The following is a 23,467-nucleotide window of genomic DNA, read 5'->3' as shown; positions in this document are numbered from 1 at the left end:
AGAGGACAGAGCCTCTGAGTACTGACTGAGGCACTTTGCACTTTTTTCTGCACTGAACTGCAGAATCTACCTTGCTGCTGTTTTCATGTGAACTGTTGACTTTTTATACTATTTTTATTCTATTTTGGTATTTTTATGCTTGTCTTTGTCCTTTGGTGGTTTTATTTTCATCTGACTGGCTTTCAACAACAACAACAACAACAACAACAACAACAACAACTGACAATAAAGTACCTGACTATAACAAAGGGCTATTTGTTTCATTTCCTTTGTGCATGATCTGCATCAGGTACTGTTTTACATGAGTTTTTTTCTTTTCATGTGCACCTATGTGGTTGGGCGCACTGTGCAAGTGTCACTCTGACGTCAACGCATTAACGAGCAACACCTGCGCTAGATATGGGCATTCATTACTGGAGGGAAATACAAGGCATTCATTGGTTTTAAGTCCATATGACTCATCTCACCTTTTATGACCACAAATACTATCATGTTGATCTCTCCAGATTGTAATCGGCTCCCTTCGCTGAGTGTGTGTGTCATCTAAAGTTTGGTCCTCTCTCTGCAAGGATCGGTCAGTGTGGTCAGGATGAGGGCATTGTGGTTTAAACGGCCGGTCCTCATTTTGGGAGCTATAGTGATCATCTTCTACTTGGGCTTGATTGTAAAGAGTGGACAGGAGAGCGCAGTGGAAACTGTTACAGATCCGGACGCAGGGCGCATAATCAAACGGTTTTCTGACCTGGAGGAGGGGATCAACAAGCTCTGTGAGTCCAGGCCATGAAATTTATTTTTGCTACAGTGGACTTACAAGTTATTGCAATTGTTGTTTGTTTGTTTCACTGTTATGATGTGTGTGTGTGTGTGTGTGTGTGTGTGTGTGTGTGTGTGTGTGTGTGTGTGTGTGTGTGTGTGTGTGTGTGTGTGTGTGTGTGTGTGTGTGTGTGTGTGTGTGTGAGTGAGAGAGAGAAAGAGAGAGAGAGCGAGAATGAAGACTAATGAAGAATGAAATATTAGTTTTGTAATGTATTTCTTCAGAGAGAGAAAATGCTTCAAGTGTGGTGGTTTTATAGACGGGTTTTAATAGACAGTTGTTTCTCTTGAGGAAAATTAGAATGTGATTAGATGACACATGCCCTCTTAATAAGGTTTATATCTATTTATTTCACTATTTTATATTGTTCATGGTTAAGTTCTAGAGATGTTGATCTCACTCTCTTTTCTCCTTTTGAGTATAAAGCAGTAACCTACTACAACTGTACTCACCTTAACCTTTGCCTTTATCTGTGTCTGTTCATTGAGTCATAAGATACAACTAGGAAAAGTTGAATTCCAATTTTGACCAATATTCAGATTCTCATGTTATTTATTAATCTACAAAAAAATCTCCTAAATTTGATCTCAGCACCCCTAAAAATAAATAAATGATGTTGTTATTTTTCTCCTAAAGATGCCAGAAACAATTATGCTACAGGTTCAAATGGTTCATTTTGTACACAAACAGAATAAGTCTCTAACATGTTTGAACAAATTAGGTCTGTAGAGGTCTGTAAAACATCACATTTAGGGTCAATGAGAAATAAAATCCATCGTTTAGGTTATCATGGCCTCAAAGAGGAAGGAAAAGCAAAGAAGTGTTTTTTTTTTTTTAAATAGCACTTTCTTGGTGTGACCAACAGGTTTTATGTACTTTAGATAGTTCCGTCATTAATATTGTGTTTCCATCAGTTTCATTAATTATCTTAGGGTTCTCTGTATAAACCTTTCAACAATCATTTATACATTAAATGGAACCTTAAGGCTTGAAATCGGTATCACTTTCAGTTTTCCAACTTATTGTAAAAAGAAGTCATTAACCATCAAAGACAGATTACCAACCCCATCACTTGGTTGGTTGTCCCTAAAGTTATCAATTGGGTTTCTTTTCTTTCTTTTTCTTTTTTTTTTTAAGTGATTTTAAAAAATGTGTAACTTTAGTCTTTTAAGATAGAAACTTAAAAAAAAAAAAAAAAGAACATTACCTCTATAATAGCACTCATCAATGCCCCTAGTGTTTAAACCATGAATTTGAACCAGGTGATTATTATTACTGGAACTGTTGGTTGCCACATGTGTGACAGCCAACACCCAGAGAAATGAGACAAATATTCCAAACTGACTTCTTGACAAACATTTTAATTTAGCTACCACATGGCTTTAGCTTGCAAGCTAAAAATGGACTCAAATCAAAGCTATTACCTTTGGCTTTTTAATAAGTGTTTGATTTTTAAATGACTAATAACTTACAAGCTTTTAATACAAAAACAACACCAACATGAAAATGTACTCTGACCCTTAAAAATGACAAAATATCTCCTCACCTCAATGTTTTTTGTGCGTTCCACAAAGTGACCAGTGCAAAATGGGAAGGATGGTAGGCTAACTATCTGACATCAACATCATGTCACAACACCCTGTAGTTTGTCTGTAATAAGCACTGTGACAACCGACCCATATGACAACCACCCCTGGTCTCAACATCATCAGATTGTGTTCCAGGCGCAGCCGCTTCTCGTTTTCAAACTGTATCATTTGGCAAAAATAAGCAGAGGAGGGAAGTAACAAAGTATTTGTACTGTGTTACTGTATCCTACTTAAGTAGATGTTCCAGGTATCTGTACTTTACTATTTATTTTTCTGATGACTTTTTGCTTTTACTCCCTACATTTGAACACAACTATCTGTACTTTTGGCTCCTTACATTATCAAAACAGGCCTGTTACTTTCAACCTTAATGACATGCTGTGCACTGCGCACACTTTACAGAGAACATCATGTTAACAAAAGAGGAAAACGAACAAGATAAACCCCAAAGTGACCTATATGAGGAGTAGCCAGCTTGACTATTACATATTTTGGTTTATTTAGAAATATGCATATGTGAAACCAAACTGTACCAAAGTCTGTATGCTACGTTGTAACAATTTATTGCCTGCTGCTGACCAAACAATCCAACTATAGGTCTGAAAACGCCCTCAATATCCAATGTAGTATCTGTTAGCTATACATAACACAGGAGAAATGCAGCATACAGTGTGTAGCCCTGCTTGACAGTTTTTTGATGCATAGGGAAATAGTATCAAGTCCTCCACATGCGCACCTTAACCAAACCAAACCAGTTTTAAAACAAATGTTTTTGATTCAGTATCTGAGGTAACCAGATGCAGCAGATGATGTACACCCTGTGAGAAGGCGTCCTTGGAAACAGTTTAGAATGGGGAATGTACTTTCAAAAAATACTTGGTGAGTGATTGAATGAAGCTTCTGTGTGTTGCTGTCTCACCTAGCGAGGAAACTGGATTTGCAAGATCATAAAATAACGCAACATTGCGGTTACAAGTGCAATACTTGAAGCCTCTCCTTGCACACAACAGTAACATATACACACAATAAACACATCAAACATATAACAAAAGATGCATACAACAATAATATATTATAAAGAAGGTTTGAAGTGCTAGTTAACGTAAAGTGACTGTACTTCTGCAAACAGATAGTTTCAGTGGGGAATGCAGTATTTATTGTGTTGTATTGTTCAGGAGCCTGATAGCCTGTAGATAGAAACTTCTTGTGAGTCTTGTAGTCCTTGATTTGACGCTCCTGTAGCATCTCTCTGATGGCAGGAGTTTAAAGAGATTGTGTTGTGGGTGTGTGTTGTCCTTAATGATGTTATGGACCCTCCTGATGACCCTGGTGGTGTAAATGTCCTGTAGTGATGGGAAGGTTGTTCCAGAGGTGGACTGGGTAGTCTTTATCACCAGCTGGAGAGCCTTCCTGTCCTGAACAGTGCAATTTTCGTACCACACTGTGATGGAGCTGGTGATGACACTCTTGACTGTGCATCTGTAGAAGTTAAGTGTGGTGTGGTGTGTTGTGTGATGTTGTGATCTCAGCTGCTTCACTAGGTACAGTAATATCTCAAGAGGTCCTTGAATCACTCAATGCAATGAGGTGTATTCCCTACAGCAGGGGTATCAAATAAAAATTCACTGAGGTCCAATTTGTCAAATTTTCCTCAAGTGAAGGTCTGGAACATCATAATGTCTGTGTTACTTTTCAGTACCTTGAAGTAGCATTGTAGTTACATCAGCATCTGTGTCTAGTGGCTAGATTGTAGACTGTCAAATAAATACAATTGAATTCATTTATTAGTATTTATACTCAACTTGTGGGATTCAAATAAATACAATTTTTAAAAAGATAAATATTTTTTCTTTTCTTATATCAAATAAATACGGCACCTCTGAAGCCTCTATTAAAAGGAAGTAGCCTTGACCCCTTGATACCCAGCAACTATAAACCAATCTCCACTCTTCCATTTTCAAGTAAAAATGTATTTATTTATGAATTCAAACAATAAGTTGGAAATGTTTCAAATCATAGCACTTACACAGCCCTAAGTAGCCAATGACATCAGGAAATATCTAGATGCCAAGAAACCTTTAGTGTTATCTTGTTGAAATCACCTGGCTTTTGATCTGTCTATCTGTCTGTCTGTCTATCTGTCTATGTGTCTATCTGTCTATCTGTCTGTCTGTCTGTCTATCTGTCTGTCTGTCTATCTATCTATGGAGAAAGAGAGATTCATTTTCAGCAAAACGTGATCATGCTCCTCATTTTGCTCTCTCCCTGTCACCCCTGATCTTTTGAATTTGTCAAGACAATGTAATGCAAGATTTTGGGCAAAAGCAGGATGCCATACAGAAAATGCTTGAAGACGGCAAAACCAGAGCAATGACACCACCAGAGAACAAATCACCACCAGATGAAAAGCATAAAGTGTTCCCTGACTCTGCCCTGTTCAAGAAGTGGGGAGACAATCTGTCTGAAGATGATCAAAAGGAGGCACAGGCCTTGTTTGAGAAATATGGATACAATGTTTTTCTCAGCGACCGCCTTCCTCTAGATCGAGCTCTTCCAGAAACCAGGGATTCAAGGTGCTTCTTTATGTTTCTCATTTCGTAGACCTCTTGCACACTTCATGCACAAGATAAAACTATTTTCAAATAGATGCCAAACACTTCCTTGTTTGCTGATAAAATCATTTTGTCAACATCCTGGAGCCAAAGATTACTGAGATATTTTTCTTAACAGATGTGTGAGCAAGAGTTATCCAAAGGACCTGCCAAGTATTGGAGTAGTGCTGATCTACCTAAATGAGGCCCTATCAATCATCAAAAGAGCCCTGCGCAGCATTATTGACCGCACTCCCAAAAACCTGCTGAAGGAGATAATAATGGTGGATGACAATAGCTCCAATGGTTGGTCCTCTACAAAAGGATTCGATTTTTGTGAACACGTGTGATAAACAAAGGTTCAGTATTTATAGGTAAGGAGGCAGGACTGGCTAATAAAACATGTTTTTCCTGTCAAATCAGAGAACCTGAAGGGAGACCTTGACCTGTACGTGAAGTCGCTTGAGCAGGAGAACCCAGATATTCGTTTCATAAGAGTGAGGCATAGCGAGCAGCGAGGGCTTTCATATGCCAGGGCTTCTGGGTGGAGAGCTGCCACTGCTGATGTTGTGGCCATTCTGGATGCACACATTGAAGTCCAAGTTATGTGGTAAGAATGTGGCAAATGAAGTGCTTTTGGTAACAAATTTCTGTTTTAAAATGTTAAAGGTGCATTCAGTTTTTCTAACCCTAGTCTTATTTAGTGGCAGCCATGCAAATGTCATATTAAACAACACAAAAAAATCAAATTCTACATTGAAATGGGCTGCATAGAATTAAAAGGTTTAGTAGATCAACTCAGTTGTTGAATTTTAAACCGTCACATTAAACTGCAGGTTACTCAAAACAGGGCAGCACGCCTTGCTCTGCGGTGCTCTATTAGAGAAAGCATCAGGAATGTGCATGAGACTCACATGGATGCTGGTGGAGGAGAGACTGGTTTATAGTCCGATAATGTTCTTGAGGAAGACATACGTTACATAAACCTGTTTCATTGTTTTTAACTTCAACTGACAAATGTGAAACATAGTTATAGTACTAGACAGGCCTCAGGAAACAACTTCACCTTGCCTTTACCTAGAAGCAATGCACTCAAAAGGTCAGTTCTGTATAGAGCTGTAGCTCATTGGAACAGTCTCCCCCCACACGTGATCATAACCACTGGAATGTCGAGTTTTAAAATGAAACTGAGAGAAGAACCCTAGCCCCAACCATAAGAGAAGCTGTGTTTCGTATATACTAATATAATATAATATTATGTTGCAATAGCCTACTATTAAATTAGGAAATCATGTTAAGTTTAACTCAAGCATGTTAATACATCTGCGTTGTACACCTTGGTACATTTTATGCTTCAGGTTACCTCATGTATACTCTTCTATAATCATGTAACTCTTTTATAATCATGTAAACAACTATATTATTCCTCTTGATCACATTTACATTGTACTCCTTAATATACATTTCTATAATCATGTTAATTCAGGATTTTGTGTAATTCTTTGTATAAATGCTGTAATTATGTAATTGTTGTAATAATTGTTTGATTTAATGTGGACCCCAGGAAGAATAGTCTTCATCTCTAGGAAGACTAATGGGGATCCAAAGGATATAGTAAACATTAAACATGTCCACACCTCCACAAAGTCAAAACGGACTCAAACTGACAAATTAGTTGATTTAAACACGATATACTAGTTAAGAGAAATGTTATCTTTCAGGAACACCCTGATGACATCCTCATACACATGAACAACTGTCAAGTACAACTGCCATCTGATTCACTTGCCTCAGAGCAGCTCCCCTGAGCATTTCTGTCTTGAATGCCTTATACAAGGATGTTTCAGTTTCTCATCAATGTGGGATGGGCAGGTGCTGTTCAGACTGGCAAACCTCTGGTTGGAAAGGCTTGTTTGTGAAGTGCAAAAGTGTGGCAAGCTGATTTTGCAGTCGTGATTTGATTGAGGTTAGATTTAGCATAACATTTCTTACTCGCCCAACAAATTATTTACAGACTCTGTATCTGTAAAGAATATTTTTTTTATCCTCCACCTTTAAAATTCTGCACCAATGTTCACTTTGGTTATGTTCCAATTAAAACTGGGAGTACAGGATATTAAAGAATTCAAAATAACAGTTTCAGTTTGCTCTGTTTGTTTAAGAATCCTAATGCCAGCAGTCATTGACCCCACCCAGGCATTAATGCCACTGTGCACAACAAATGCTAGCTGCCATTCATAGTTTCATTTTCTGTAGCAAGAGGAATATGACCACCAACAGCAACCTGAAAAGTATTATAACATGTTGTGAATGCCACATAACAAAAATCCTATTGTGAAACTTTAAATTAAGGAAATTAATCTGAAAACGGTCTGTCTTTCCTTCCCCTGCAGGGCTGAACCTTTACTCACACAGATCAAAGCCGACCGAACGGTGGTGGTGTCTCCTGTGTTTGACAGAGTCAACTTCTATGACCTCAAGGTTATTAGCTATGTTGCGGCAGCACAGGCCTTCGATTGGGCTTTGTGGTGCATGTATGAAGGTTTCATGCCTGAGTATCACAAGCTCAACGACGACTCTCTGCCTGGGAAGTACGTGACATTGATCAGTCTTGTTTTCTTATCACTTGTATCTACGATAATCAGACAATGACAACATATATAAAACGTGGTTTTAAGTAGTACAGAAGTAACTATGTTCATCTTTCACTACAGGAGTCCATCAGTTATGGGGATCTTTGCTGCTGACAGGAAGTTCCTTGGGGAAATTGGAGTCCTTGATGAAGGAATGAAAGTTTACGGTGGAGAAAATGTTGAACTGGGAATTCGTGTGAGTAAGCCACACCAGTCTAATACCAAATCATACACCTGATTTACGCAGGCTGAGTGAAGTTGGAGCAGGTAAAAGTACAGATCCTGCTTTTAATTTAATTACCCATGTCACTTTGTAGAATGAACAGGGTAATACCACCGTTTACATCACCAGACATCCCAACCTGCAAAAAGTAATTTCGGGGGGTGGGGGGGGGGGGGGGGGGGTTACACACACTCCAGATTCCAGGAGATTGGATCTCATTTGCTGGCGTCAGGGAGACGTTATCAATATGCAGGAAAGTTGAGATGTCTGCGTCACGATCATTGCAACACATGACAAAATGTGCTCTGCAGCGATTAGTATCTGACTAATCAACTCCCTGATTCCAGGACATGCACTCCATGCAGTCCAAATATTGTCACAATATTTCAGTAAGTTTAATGTTATTTAATGCTTGAACGATACCTTCCATGTTAGTAAGCTCATGTTAGCACACATCTACACTGCTCGGTGTTCCCAATAAGCTAGTATTAGTTTCAGCTAGAGGTAGCTCGGTCTGTTTCCAACATGTGAAAATAAACACTCTGAGGGATTTAATGGTATCTGAAGCAAACATGCAACTCCAATGCACAAAATGCAATACAAACAGCAACACAACAACATTTTTAATGAAGTGGTACACAGAGTTGGATTGTGTTATCACGGAACAGTTGGAACAATAATTAATATTATAATACTTTTTTTCCCTTTCTTTTGTTTTGTTTATATATTCATTTATATCAAGGACCATCTACAAAATACATTAAAATACATTAATCTCAAAAAAGAGAAATGTTTTGCATAAGATTTAGCTACCAGCTTTTTTCAACCGGCATTCCATGAGCAGGTAAAGGAAACAATAAAACACAGAGCTAATATCACCACTCAAATAAGCCCATTTACTATTCTCACACACACACACACACACACACACACACACACACACACACACACACACACACACACTTCATAGGAATAAACATGTAACAAAAAATATATATATATATAATGAGTCTGTGCAGGTTTTCAGATTGGTGGGGAGTTTATTAACCTATATTATTTAATGGCTTTGACGGAAACACTACAATTCCCCTGAAGCAGACCTTGAACCTCTGCTCATTTGCTCAGAGCAGAGCTGAACAAAGCTCTTCAACGGTGGAGGAGTACTGCAGCATTATACATTTTATTTAATTTTATTGCTTTTATCTTTCTATTGTGTACTTCGTTTTATTGTGCTTCCGTCGTGTTCTCTATTGTAGTTGTGCAGCACTTTGGAAAACCTTGCGCTGGATTGAATTGGATTGGATAATCTTATGCACCAAATGGATGTCTGAATACAAAATTACATTATCAAAACTTAACATTTAGCTCTGAGTATTAACGACAACGCTGCTATAGTAGAGTTGTTTCATTAGTAACCTTACTTACAATAAATATCAAGTGAGTTCTTTTCTGGCAGTTACAGCGTGACCAGTCTTAACTTTACATTCTGCCTCTTTCTTTCATTTTGATGAAAATGTCAAATTATTAATTCATGGGTGCCAATCGACACACTTAGATATTTACATTGTGAGATAAAGAGGGAGTAAGTACCTTCTGGGATATGATATTTATAACATACTCTTTAGTGTTGTGATGAATGTTAAACAAGGGTTTACAGAGAGCCTCCTGTAGTTTGAGCAATTTTAAAGCCACTTCCAAAAAAAGTGAGGTAAAGGGGATTTTGCCTTACCTACATCATGTCTCATCCATTGTTCTGCAGCTGGTGAGGTGGGGGCTTGCATCAATAAATATGACACTGCTGCAAGTTAGCTTAGTTTAGCATAAAGGCTGGAAACCGAGGGGAAACCACTAGCCTGGCTCAGTCCAAAGGTAATAAAATATGCATGTAAGCACCTCCAAAACTCACAAACACTTTAAATCTAGTTTCTTCATTCCTTAGAAACTTGAAGACAACCTGTAAAGAATGACAAGTTTCAGTTTGCGTCTGACTATTTCTTGGCCCAGAGCACTTCCTGGCAAATCCATTGGTTGCCTGGCTTTGATATGGGAGAGCACTGTGCTATATCCATACATGAAGCAGCAGCAGCAGCAGATTGTAAACATCTATGTAGTTCTTTTCTTTACGGTTTGTTTTAACTCATGTTTTGTATTTACCACTGCTGATTGGGCAATGATTCTTTAGTATCAGCATTGACTAGCATTAAGCAGTTAAAAGTATGGATCTTTGCTCATACAGGTGTGGACATGTGGAGGGAGTGTTGAAGTGGTTCCGTGCTCCAGGATTGCACACATTGAGAGGTCCCACAAGCCCTACCTACCTGACCTGGCTGTTGCCATGAAGAGAAATGCCATGAGGGTAGCAGAAATCTGGATGGATGAATACAAACATAACGTCAACTTGGCTTGGAACTTGCCATTTGAGGTACCTTTCAAAAGATGGTCAAGAAGAGCAGAAGATGCCCTCTTGATAGCATACTGCATACTTCTACAAGCTTCAACAAAACCCAATAATGATTCCAAACTCTTTGCAGAATCATGGAATTGACATTGGAAATATTACTGAGAGGAAAAATCTCAGAGAAAGGTTGAAATGTAAACCTTTCAAATGGTACCTGGAAAATGTGTATCCCAAGCTGGATTCCTGGGACAACCTACTTGCCTATGGAGGAGTGAGTTCAGTTTTTATGGAGCTATTACTGTTGCAATATTATTTGCAAATGCGTATCTCAATCTGTGTGTGTGTATTCAGATCTGTGTGTGCGTATTCAGATCTGTGTGTGTGTAATATGATCTGTGTGTGTGTATTCAGATCTGTGTGTGCGTATTCAGGTGTGTGTGTGTGTGTGTGTGTGTGTGTGTGTGTGTGTGTGTGTGTGTGTGTGTGTGTGTGTGTGTGTGTGTGTGTGTGTGTGTGTGTGTGTGGATGTGTAAAAAAAATCTGTGTCTGTATTCAGATTTGCAAGTGAAGACAAATCTGCAAGTGCATGCAAAGATCTGTGAATGTGAACACAGATCTGTAAGTGTACATAGATCTGTAAATGTGTAAACCGATCTGTAAATGCGTACATAGATCTGTAAATGTCTGTCATCACTTACAACTCAGGCAGGAGCTCTCGATTGGCTGTGTTTTTACACATGAATTTTGCAACACTTCTGCCGCGGCAGATCTGTGATCTGCAAATGTGTAGAAATGAGATTTGTCTGTGACCTCAGTGTTCCTTTGCCCTGAGCTCAGGCTCACAGGCTCACGCTGCCTGGCTGCAGTAGCAGTACCGCCTACACACCACCAGTCGGCGCGTAGCACCCAGTGATGATAAGCCTGTCATTTGGGGTCATTTCATTTGGGATCAACAGTAACTTAGTTGTCAGAAGTATTGTTACTTGACATATTTGCTCAGTGACACACACAAGCTGAGCAAACGTAACTTGTTCACAAATAACATTACTGATAATTTATTTTAAGAAGGCAATAATACTTCTGACAACTAAGTTACTGTTGAAACATGAACTTGTACTTACAGCGAACACTCTTGAATCCATGTGTATTGCCTCCCGACCATACACTCGACACAACGCCAACCGTGAGCACAATGAAATGACCCCAAATGACACGCTTATCATCACTGGGTGCTACGCGCCGACTGGTGGTGTGTAGGCGGTACTGCTTGCAGCCAGGCAGCGTGAGCCTGTGAGCCTGTGAGCCTGAGCTCAGGGCAAAGGAACACTGACGTCACAGACAAATCTCATTTCTACACATTTGCAGATCACAGATCTGCCGCGGCAGAAGTGTTGCAAAATTCACGTGTAAAAACACAGCCAATCGAGAGCTCCTGCCTGAGTTGTAAGTGATGACAGACATTTACAGATCTATGTACGCATTTACAGATCGGTTTACACATTTACAGATCTATATACACTTACAGATCTGTGTTCACATTCACAGATCTTTGCATGCACTTGCAGATTTGTCTTCACTTGCAAATCTGAATACAGACACAGATTTTTTTTACACACACACAGGTCTGAATACACACACACAGATCTGAATACGCACACAGAGATCTGAATACACACACACAGATCATATTACACACACACAGATCTGAATACGCACACATAGATCTGAATACACACACACAGATTGAGATACGCATTTGCAAATAATATTGCAACAGTAATAGCTCCATAAGTTTTATCTATTGATTTATATGTGTGGTTGAGGCAGTAATGCAGACTGTAGGCCATATGTGGTGTCACATTAATTTATCTCATCATAGTGTTACCCCAGTGTACCTTTTTTACTGACAAAATGATTAACTCCCCTGCTCCAGATGAAGAATCTTGATGCCAACATGTGCCTGGACCAAGGGCCTGTCCCAGGTCACACGCCTATCGCCTACAACTGCTACTACTATGGACCTCAAGTAAGTGAAGCAGCTAAATGTAGCGGACATGATTAAAAGTTCCAAGTGGTACACATGATAATCATAAATCTGTGTCTGTTGCTCCTTTTAGTTCACATATTATCGTGCAAGTGGTGAGCTCTACATAGGTGGCATTAAATCCCACAAGTACAATGACAACCGGTGTTTAACTGACACTGGCAGCAAAGAAACTGAGCCTGGCCTTTTCAACTGCAAAGAGGCTATGCAGAAAGGAATGGGCATTAACTGGGACTTCACTCAGGTACTACATAAAAATTGTTGAATTAAAAAGATGCATATGTGACGTGGCAAAGGGAATTAAAATTTCAGTAAGATGGATAGTGAATTCAGTTTGTCTTTGTAATTAGGGGGTGAAGGAGTTTACAGTGACTAGTAAGTAAGTAACCACTCTTGACACTTGATCTCTTCATTTGTAGGGCAAAGAACTGAAGAACAGGCAAACGAAAAGATGTCTTGAAATTACAAAAGGTCAACTTTTAATACAGGAATGCTCAGGTCAAAGATGGGAAATCCAACACATACTCAAAGCCAGTGTGTGGCCAACGGAAAGTTAACATCTCCACTCATAGGTCAGTGGGCGTTAATGCCTAAAACAAAGTCAACGAAATGTGGTTACTGCTATGACTCCTGTGATTCTTTAAATGTACTCCATTTAGGATGGAAAAAGTGAATAGATTTTGTAAATCTTTGGGGAAACGTAAGGAAATGTACTTTTAAAGCAGGATTGGAAAACCTTTAAAAAACTGTGGATGTTTAGGCTGCAAGAAATGTATTTTCAGAATTTATTGATATGCCAGTTATAATTTTAATTGCTTAGTTTAAGTCACATAAAAAGAAAAGATGAATGTTAAGCAGAATTATTTATAAGTCCAAACTAATGTGTTAATTAACTTTTTGGAACCTATCAAAATTCCAAAGGACAAGATCATACAAAACTGAAAGAGTTTAGAAAATCCCATATTGTCAATCAAATGCTCTAACGCCTCAAGATCCAAATGTATGACTAATTAAATGTTTGTTCTTACTGTTCTGATTAAATTAAATGTATCATAGGTTTGATTGTCCTACAACATGGGAGTAATAATTACATCAGTGGATTTCAATATAAACTTTACGAGATTTAAAATTTACGAGATAATTTCCCCAAAGAAGGCTGGTCTTCGGGGAAATTATCTTGTAAATTGATATGCAGTGGACCTTGGCTCGAACCGTTACCAATAAAGTATACTGCCATAAAATGTTAAAAAAGAAAAAAGTTAACTCGGACCATGTTTGCATACTGCATGCTGCCCAACTTGCCAAAATGAATACATTTTAAAACCATTTTAATGCAAAACGTTTGGGGCTGTTGATTGAACATTAGGTCTGAAAATATAAATAGTTTTTGTAATCTATTCTGAAAATATTTTACTGAGCATTATCATCAGTTACAGAAGTAACTTCCATGAAGACAAAGGCCCACACAAGTCATTATGTGAAGGAGTAAATGAAAAAAGTGAATTTAGAAAAGGGTTCATAGAGGAGTAGAGACCGCAGCATGTACACCTGAACTGCCTGAAAAGAATTAGCTGGATTATGAGCCATGTAGACCTGGATAAACATGCTGCCTTCTAAAAATACTCAAAGTTCAAATCTACTTTATCTTTTTTTAAACATTACTGTTTTAATAGCTGTACTGTTGTAATCCTGACAACTGTAGTACTTCTCATCTTGTTAAAATTTAAATGAACTTGTCAATTTTTCACTATTTTTTAGATATAAAAATATCAGTGTTGTTTGTCATTAATTTTGTACACAATTGTACCTTTAAGAATAAAATTTGTGGTTATATAAATGAAGTGAGGAATCTTTAAAAAAAAAAAGTTATGTTTTGTCTTTTCTGTTAAATCTTCAATTTGAGAATCTTGTAAATAATAATTTTTCTCAAATGTCACATGATTATGGTACTAAGGGTGGTGTGGCTGGATGTTTTAACAGTGTCTTAGTGTCAGTAGAAAACAGTTTATAGTGAGAATGCAATTATTTTTACAAATCACAAGGGTTTGCACTGTCTTGCACTGCTAAGTGGAGGCCAAAACAATTTTGTGTTGGTGTGCTGAGATAAAGGCCTGTTTTTAAATATTTTCAAATGTTGAATATTGTTATTATTATTTCTTTTAAATCTATTTGGAAATAAAATTGATTAATAAAACTGTCTGATGCTTGATTTTTAAAAAACCTATCAGCAGCAATATACTGTAAAATACATACTGTAAATACATTTAACTTATGAGGTCCTCCATTAGGTCCCAGCACCATGCAGCACAAGTGCTTTCAAGAACAGTAGGTAGAAAGTATTGTCCTTAACTCTTTTTTTGCCAGTGCCTGTGCGGTGTGTCTTTAGTTGGCATTTCGAAAGAAATGTCTTTTGACAATTCAATAGGTATAGCGAATGGTGCCAGACATACCATATAGAAGTCATTCTTGAAGAGCTCAACTGAGCATATCTCTTCGCTGTGGATGAGTGCTGATATAATTGTGTATTCATGGAGTTAGTAATAGTTTAGACAGTTTACTCAGCAAAGACTGACATTTGAAAAGGCCTAGTTTGTGTTTGTGCAAAAGATTTAAAACGTACATGTAAAATCAATGTAAATTAAACCTATCCAAGAGAATAGAGGTGTGTGTGTGTGTGTGTGTGTGTGTGTGTGTACCATGTATCTTTGCTCCTTGTATTTGGGTCAGCAACAAATAAGAGAAATTCAAATCTGTCCTAAAAATAGCTTTGAAAACATGCATAATGTTTGCTAATATGTACATTTTGTGTTTATGTTGGTTTTATATCATTTAGAATCACATTTACAACCTTTTTTTTTACACAAAGTAAGACTGAGTGCTCCTGAAAATGTCTCATGGTGTAACCACAAAGAATGATAATGATTATATATTTTAATCGCCTTCAGTGTATTTAAGGGCATTTATAAAAAATAATTACTTCATATTAAAACATCAAATGAAAAGAAATTGTGGAGTATTCCTTCATTTAAAGGAACACCATTCAATATAATTGCCCCCAATACCACTTAGTACGACCTCAATAAAAATATAAAGTAAAATTATCACCTTCTAGACAAAAACTGAATTGTTTAAACTTCATTATTGTATAGAAGATAGCACAGGTATACCTAATGAAGAGGCCAGTAAGTGGAAATCATAGACTGTAAAAAGAAATGGTGGAAATCCATCATTGACATTGACATGACATCTTTCCAGAGACTTGGTTGCTTACTCTCGCGAGGACTGGCAACACGGAGCTCAGGTTTCTTAGCAACCAGTGTTTGAAATGGGAGTTTCTAGCGTTTCCCACACAGGTTATACATTTGAATACCAGTTACGTTAAATGCAATTTAAATGAGTCAAAATGTTTAATGTTGAAGTACTCGCAGACCGCACCGCTATGGCAACTCTAGAGAGGCGTCGCAACAAAGAAACTGAGAGACAACAGAGGATTTTTAACGCTAAAGTGAGGACCATTGGGGTACGTGCTTCTGCTCAGCTAAATTAACATTATTACCTGTGACTGCAGCTAGCACCTGAGGTTAAAGCAACACTAAATTGGGATTGAAATGTGCTGCTAAGACCACGTTTTGTTTTACAGGTTGACAAGGAAGCCCTTGACATGCAGGTGAAAGACAAAAAGAAACAAGAAGATGCAGCGAAAGAGAAACAGAGTACTTACGGTAAGTTAGCTAAACGACATGTCCTAATGTTGTCTGACGGCAGTGATGTTGTGAACTAGTACAGTTATCAAATAGCCTAACTCTTAACAACAGAGTAACTTGAATTATGTCATATCACCCATGATATGATAATAATGCGTGTTTATCATTGCCACTGTGTTGCATATTATAATACTTTGGGACACTCATAAGTTCAAATGAAGTGGACTATGATGTGTGTGTGTGGGATGTGTTCCCTATATAGATGCTGACATGCTTCAAAACTGCAAAGTAGCCGGCCTTCTCTATAGCCAACAACAGAAGGAAAAACGTGCAATGGAAAAGGATATTGTCAACTACCGCAATCAGTACCAGCAACCTTGGTGCCAGCGGAAGTATGACCTGAATGACCCACACCGCTGCAGGAAAACAGACCAAAGTGATGCCCAGATGATGCTCCCTGGCCTGGTAGGCGAGGACCCAGACAGCAGGAGCAGACAGCAGAGACAGAGGGAACAGTTTAGGGGTTGGCTCATCCAGCAGCAGACAGAGAGAGCGGTAGAAACACATGAAAAGAGGCTGGAAAGTAGGTTTAGTCTGATTTCTCATACACATTGAGTTCACACACACACACAAAGTTCAATTCAGCTCATTTCTCCTTCTCTTCTTGGTCTTCAGAGCAGCGCTATGACCAAAGCAGAGTAGACATGGATAACACAGCTCTGCAGCTTCAGAACATGGAGATGGAGAGTAGAAAAGCAGCCATAGTTGCTACTAAAGAGTGCAATCTGGCCATGGTAAGTCATTGTGGTAATAACTCATATTCAGTCAGATGTTTTTAAACTAGTGTGTTCTATTAATGAATGTATTGTTTCGTATTAGTAGTAGCTCATTTCTGTTATCATTGACATTTTAATTTATTCTAGACATTAAACCAAACTTACTTTCACACTGGAGTTGATTCTGATTATATGAATTGAGGACTCATTTAGGTGCATCTCTGCTAACAATACTTTTTTTTATCACGCTCACCTCATCTGTGTGTGTGGATGAAGACTAAAGAGAAGCGTCGCAAGGAACAGGAGTGTAAAGACAAGGATTATCAAGCAGCCACAATGAACCACCTGCAAGAACAGCTGATTGGTGTAGATGCCGAACCCTCCCTGGGCATGGTAGGAGCGCCAGGTCTTTGCCCCAGCAGTGACAGTAGAGCACCTGCTGAGAGCCTGCCGCAAATCATCCAGTTCCAGAAACATCAAATAGAGGAGAAAAAGGTAAAACGGGAGCAAATGACAACAACACCACATCACATGTCGGTGCTTTGTGAAGCTGTTCCCTCATGGCGTGTTTCTTTGTTATCTGTGCATGTGTAGAGAACAGAATTAGAGAAGAAGAAAGAAGAGGAGCAGTTAGATCGTGTCCGCTTGGACTCGGCTCGCACAGCTCTGCTACTTGAGAGGCAGCAGGCAAGACTGAACAAGCTGCTGAGACGACACCAGGACAACACCAACATCAGACTGGCTGAATCACAGAGACAACAGTAAAATTTTGAAAACGCTGACTTTCACTCAACTGTACACACATAATATATTCAAATATTGTCTCACTAATCGTTTTTGAATTGATGTCATTTTAAGGAAGCCGGACATTGAAAGGGGGTGCATTGATGACAGCTTCTTCGACCAATTCAACACCACCAGCAGATGATGATGGATAAGTACTGCTAACGGTGCTTCGTGTGAAGAACATCAAATAAACTGAACCAAGCATGTTAATTATCAGCTTCTTTTAATCACGTCAAAGTTAATTCAGACAGTTCTCAACTTTTAAATGTCTGGATGATGTGAAACTTTTTCACAGGTATTTTTTAAAATAAATTTAATAATATGTGACAAAAGAACAGTTTTATCGAGCTAAAAATCTAACAAACGATATTCAAGTAAAAAACAACATAAAACTGTATAAAATGAACGGTGTCCTTTTTAAGAACAGCTTTTTCACAGCCCAAAGAATTTCACACACCTTTTAACAATCTACCTATTATCTTATTACAAAGCACAAGCGAACCGCAAACATACTACAAAGAGAAATCATACAGCATTCAGCACTTTAACGGTTAAAATTGCTGTCTGGCACTGTTATTGTACATTGGCAAATCTGAATCTTAAAGTGCAAATACATTCATATACATAACTTCTGAATGACTAGACATAAGATTCCTTTTGATTGAGGCTACACCTTCTGTGTAGTTCAAGTAATGTTCCTTTTTTTGTGGTACATGGCTCATACTCACAGCAGCTCCACAGTCTCCTCTAAAAGTAGCTTCACTCTCTTTATTTGTGCCCCATAAACCTGCTCATGCACAGCAGTGTTTACTATCCTATTTCCATTTGTACTTCATGGGTCAATACTTTCCTTTCTCAAAGGAATATTAAGGCCTGATAGCATTAAAAATGTTTTCTTCCTAAAAAGCATTTTCAGAGACAAACTTATCCCATCTTCTCTGCCACAGAGCCAGGGCCTTTTCCTGTTGCTTTGGGTTCAAAGAACTATACCTGAAAGATAAACAGGAACATTTCAATGAGCAGTCTGCTCAAGCATGTGAGCACTCTCACACAACTCAACTGAAAATGTGTCAGTCAAATTTCAGTTTCATCTCACCTAATAGAGTTCATGGCCAACTCTTTGAGGGAGCCTATATGGGATCTAATCCCACCAAAGCCCACAAAAGCCTCATAGAAGTCATAAGAGAGGCCAGAGGAACCGAACATGGCAGGGTCATCAGAGCTGATGACGACTGGGTGGTTCTCTGACATCAGCGCAGCTGCTGGGTGGTTTCGCATGTCATTTACCAGCTTCAATACCTGAATGACAATAAGAAAAGACAAGTTTAACATGTTCAAATACAGCCTAATTTTTCATAAGTTTCAAGGTATGCACACTAATAAATGCATTGTAGTAGTTGGAAGAAAATATTTATTGTGCAGTAGGGTTCATAAGAAGACAGTGTACCTGGTTGGAGATGGGGCACACTTCCACAGCCACCCCTCTCTTCCTGGAGAGATCTCTGGCCACTGGGTGGCGAAGCAGAGCAAATCCATGGCCAATGCGTGAAGTGTTCAACAAAAGAGCATCCAACAAGTTCTGGTCCACTTCTGTGCCCTCGAGATCTACATGTGGTAGAAACAAACACAATGCATGTTATTTAAGAAGGTGATTACAGTATAAATGAATAATAGAATAATGCTTATGATATGGTTTGAATTGTACCTTGTCACATTCTGTGTCACATGCACTGCTCCGTAACAGAATCACATTTGTTTTTCCACGTTCTAGCATTTAATCATTTTTTTTTTTTAAATCACCGACTGTGATAATCCCACACTTCATTGAGTGAGCAATGAATAAAACATTGAAACACCAAGGTAGAGTTTGTCCTCCAACATTGATTTCTGATGATACAGGTTAAATAGTGCCCCCTTGTGGCAGCTTGAGCAGTTACTCCATAGAGCTCCTTATTTCACACAGGAATAATAAGTTGATTATCTCTAAACCTGGCCTGCTTTAGAGCATGTATGGATTCATTTCTGAGCCAAATCATCAATAATGTAGATGTTAAAAACTAAATGTTAAAGCATTATACAATGGGCACTCATGAACTCACCAGTCTCACCAGCATGGAAAAAGAAAGGAAGTGTCACCCCTTTCTCTACTGGCAGTGACAGGGCCTCTCTGAAATACCACAGGGGTCTGCCTGAGTCCTCACGGCCTACCTGCACATGCAGAGAGAAGGTGTGTCCCATTATTAAAAAAGACATATTGTGCAATTGTAGCAGTTGTATCGAAGTAACATTTCAGCCATTTTTGTTTTCACTGACATGGATTTTTATATTAGTATCTGCATTCTCAGTCAAATGAACACTATTAATAAACTAACTGCATCTTACCAGGTCAAAACCAGCCATGATATCTGGGAAGTCTCTCTGCAGCGTCATTGCTTCCTTCACAACTCCAGTCATTACAGTTGCATTTACTCCCCTGAAATATACACAGTGTTAAAAGCAATGATTATATCATAAAAGCTGTGTGTAATTCAGACTTACTAAGTAAAGCACCTGTGGACTGTGAAGATGATTCTTGCTCCAAAGAAGTCTGGGTGGTCTGCCGTGAACTGTCTGGTGATCTCCTGGTAGGTCTTTAGAGCCCAGGCTTTGTCGTGAGTGCTGCCGTCCAACTCGTATATCTGATTAAAAAAAAAAGACACGGCATAATGATTATAAGTAAACGAGTAAATGAACACATTAGATATGAGTTGGACATTGTGAACTTATTAGTTTACCTCAGGGAGCAGAGCCCGGAGCTCCAGATACATGATATTGTCCCTGTAGAATTCACTCAGGCCTTGGTAGTAATAGTCTCTGAACACAGGGGCATATGTGACCAGACCCCAGAGTGCATAGAAGGCTTGTTCAAACCTGCTCCATACCACATCCTGGCTGGGGTACACTGTCTCTGGATCCTTATCAGTGAAGAGCGTCAGGTTGCCCATGATGCTGAGAGTAATTCATTTAGAGTTAATTTAACAGTGTTGAAAATATATTCTACATTTGACTGAGGTTAATAATAATCACCATATTTCATGTATTATGTATTTCTGGGTGGACGATCTTGACCTTTTTTGGTAAACCACTGCTTCCTCTAAAACAGTGCGTCTTCAACTTTAACCTCATGCTGCATTACTGAACTTCCCTTTTCTTCACAATTATTAACTAAATCCGTTTACACTATACTTCAATCTGTTAAATACCAGGAAATGACTGAAATTGTCTAAGACATTAGTATAAAAGTAAAGGACCTGTAAAATAAAGTATTACCTGAAGACCCCTCTTTGATATCCTGTCTCATAAAGGAAGTATATCACATCAAGTAAATAATTAAATTTTTATGGGATCTTTAAGTACAAACTGTGCTCAACATTAAACTGCCCACCTGGCAAACAAAGATGTTACATGAATAGAAAGTCATATGTTTAAGCAGTCAATTCCTGATAGGTACTTCCTCATTGTAGCAAACAAGCCCTGATACCTTTGTACTGCTTACTTAAATGTTCTGATACACATGGACAAAACACACAGTAAAATAAATAAAATCTCACCTGTTGTCCAGATCTGTGGTGTTGGCTGTCTTGGCCCTGAGGTTTTCCAGCAGGGTCCAGGCAGAGCAGTGTGGTATAGGCTTAGGTAAGCTGGATGAGAAGATGAACCTGATGGACTGGTTGTCAGTGAAGCAAATGTAACAGTGAGGCCGATATGTGACGTTCTTCACTAGCCACTCCACATCGATCATGGCGAAGTCATGTATGTGGAGAGCTCCCCCTGAAACAAACCAGTCTAAATTACAAACAATCCCACGGCCATTCAGGGGAAAAATGGATGAATGATAGCAGGTCTGTGCCACAATCAAAGATAAAATACTGTGGCATTTGATCCTACAAGAACAGTTTCTTAATTACCAACATTTTTAGAACCGATTCTACAAGCTGTTCATTACATGAACACTTTGAGATTCATGACAAATATCTGATCAATAGCCTTTTTACAGACTGAACAAACCTTTAGGCATTTTTTGCAGAAGGCTGAATATGGGACTGGTCCTGATGAGGTGTCTGGCCTTGAAGAAGTGCATGGCGGGAGGAAAGTCTGCTCTCATTATCTCCTCCTGCTTCATTTTAAACAGACGAGCGTCCAACTGTTTCTCAGCATCATTCAACACCATTTGCCCGCCTGTCTGCATGGAGATCTCCAGCTGTATGAGAGCCTCTCTCAGCCTGGGGTCTGGGATGGACAGGCCAGATGACAAATAGTACAGCAGCAGACAGGCCACAGCCGTGTAGGAGCGCTGCAGCTGAACTGCCATGGTCCAGACAATGTGTGAATCTGCCAAACCAGAGGAAAGGTTCAACTGGAAAGTGAGAAAATCTTTACTTGAAGAGCCCAAAACAGCAGCTGTACATCAGCCAGTGGTGGAGGAAGTGTTCAGATTCCTCACTTCAGTGAAAGCACCAATACAGCAATCTAAAAATACAAGTGAAAGTCCTGCATGAAAAACCCCACTTCACTTACGTAAAAGTACAGAAGTATTAGCAGCAAAACGCAGTTAAAGTATTAAAGTATAAGTAGTGGTTTGGTCCCCCTGAATGGTGTATTATTATTAGATTATCAATACAATAGCATTAATAATTAAGCATAACGTTACTGTTAGAGTGGCTGGAGGCCAAACCAGTTTCAACTACTTACCTGCTAGTTTAGTCCAGTGGTTCCCAACCTATGGGTCGGACCCTGAGGGGTAAATATAATATATAGGGGTATATATAATTATTATTATTATTTTAAATTATATTTTATATTTTGCTTTATATTTTACCCAGTGTGTCAATTCTTCATCTAAAAAGTAACTAAATCTGCCAAATAAATGTAGAAGAGTGGAAAGTACTTAAAGTGTGCCTCTTTAATATAGAAGAAGTGGAAATATAAAATAAGTTAGCATCAAATGGAAATACTGAATTAAAGTACAAGTACAGTAACGTTACTCGAGTAAAATATAGTTACGTTACACCGCTGACACCAGCTTGACTAAAACAAGTCTTCAGCCTCCAACCGTAGTTAGCTTGGATAAAATGTAACTTAACGAGTGAACAGACAAGCACCGTATTCATAAAGTAACGTCAGACTCATAGACTGTATAAAAGAAAGGTCAGACTGCTAATTTCATACACGACTGTTAGCTGCAGCAGCAAACTGTGAGAAAACCTGCAGAATAGTAGTCTAGGTTAACTCGTACATTGTGTCAACCTAATGGGAAGAGTAGTGTTCTTCTGATTGCTTTAATGCATACTTTAATACAAGAAAACAGAGTGACGTTACCTTACTTATTGTTTGCTATATATCAATATGATGAGTAGCTGCTGACTCGACAGCTGTTGACGACGTGTTGTAAACAGTCCAATTCAGAGTCGGTTTCAACACAGCGGACCAAAATAAAACCTGCAGGACCGTGTCAGTTGGAGATAAAGCTAAAGTTGCATGTAACGTCAGGCTTTCGTCAAATACATGTTAATGTTGTGAAAATAAACAAGCTAACAATAACAGCGACGAGGAAAGGCTACTGGGGGTTTCCTTCCCTGGGTTTTGTCTCGAGGTGAATTTTAATCCCGCCCCCTTCGCCCTGGTTGGCTGAAACCTGACTCAAATAACCATTTAATTGGTGGAACGTGGACTCATAAACAAAAGCCGGCAAGACAAACACTAGGGAGTACGAACCCATAGTGCATTATAGCTTGAGCTTTCTTATATACAGTCTATGATCTTGAGCCACACACGGTAAGGTTTATTGCCTGTTTTTGTTTTGTGGCAGACTACATTACAATTAAACAACACAAATTGTAAAAAGTACTGAGCTATGGCTATAATTTGTA

At 38.7% G+C, this 23,467-nt stretch overlaps 3 protein-coding genes across 5 annotated transcripts; 2 read left to right on the top strand and 1 right to left on the bottom strand.

Moving 5' to 3' along the window:
- Window positions 1-589: 589 nt before the first annotated feature.
- LOC128359465 (probable polypeptide N-acetylgalactosaminyltransferase 8) lies at window positions 590-12,943 on the top strand. The gene is made up of 13 exons (XM_053319957.1): window positions 590-767; window positions 2,639-2,650; window positions 2,806-2,853; window positions 4,805-4,976; window positions 5,134-5,300; window positions 5,418-5,604; window positions 7,388-7,585; window positions 7,709-7,823; window positions 10,087-10,272; window positions 10,382-10,519; window positions 12,182-12,274; window positions 12,366-12,536; window positions 12,712-12,943. The coding sequence occupies exons 1-13, from the start codon at window positions 590-592 to the stop codon at window positions 12,847-12,849; spliced, it is 1,803 nt and encodes a 600-aa protein (XP_053175932.1). The 3' UTR covers window positions 12,850-12,943.
- Window positions 12,944-15,695: 2,752 nt separating this feature from the next.
- Window positions 15,696-17,700, top strand: ribc2 (RIB43A domain with coiled-coils 2). Its single transcript, XM_053319956.1, has 7 exons — window positions 15,696-15,812; window positions 15,933-16,014; window positions 16,259-16,579; window positions 16,672-16,790; window positions 17,049-17,267; window positions 17,367-17,533; window positions 17,631-17,700. The coding sequence occupies exons 1-7, from the start codon at window positions 15,696-15,698 to the stop codon at window positions 17,698-17,700; spliced, it is 1,095 nt and encodes a 364-aa protein (XP_053175931.1).
- A 70-nt stretch (window positions 17,701-17,770) lies between these two features.
- On the bottom strand, window positions 17,771-23,161 carry ada2a (adenosine deaminase 2a). Of its 3 annotated transcripts, none has more exons than XM_053319001.1 (10): window positions 22,917-23,161; window positions 21,606-21,929; window positions 21,149-21,368; window positions 20,333-20,546; window positions 20,109-20,236; window positions 19,941-20,031; window positions 19,658-19,766; window positions 19,006-19,163; window positions 18,655-18,857; window positions 17,771-18,548 (listed from the first exon to the last, which is right to left on the bottom strand). In XM_053319001.1, the coding sequence occupies exons 2-10, from the start codon at window positions 21,907-21,909 to the stop codon at window positions 18,458-18,460; spliced, it is 1,518 nt and encodes a 505-aa protein (XP_053174976.1). In that variant the 5' UTR covers window positions 21,910-21,929; window positions 22,917-23,161; the 3' UTR covers window positions 17,771-18,457. The 3 variants fall into 3 exon arrangements, with proteins under 3 accessions (XP_053174976.1, XP_053174977.1, XP_053174979.1); XM_053319002.1 differs by having other exon boundaries at window positions 22,922-23,161; XM_053319004.1 differs by lacking the exon at window positions 22,917-23,161 and adding an exon at window positions 22,290-22,310.
- Between the last annotated feature and the right edge of the window lie 306 nt (window positions 23,162-23,467).

Source organism: Scomber japonicus, chromosome 5 (assembly GCF_027409825.1).
Source record: "Scomber japonicus isolate fScoJap1 chromosome 5, fScoJap1.pri, whole genome shotgun sequence".
In the NCBI taxonomy this organism is placed as follows: Eukaryota; Metazoa; Chordata; class Actinopteri; order Scombriformes; family Scombridae; genus Scomber; species Scomber japonicus.
Note: the sequence above shows the minus strand (reverse complement) of the source record. Positions and strands in the feature narration are given on the sequence as shown.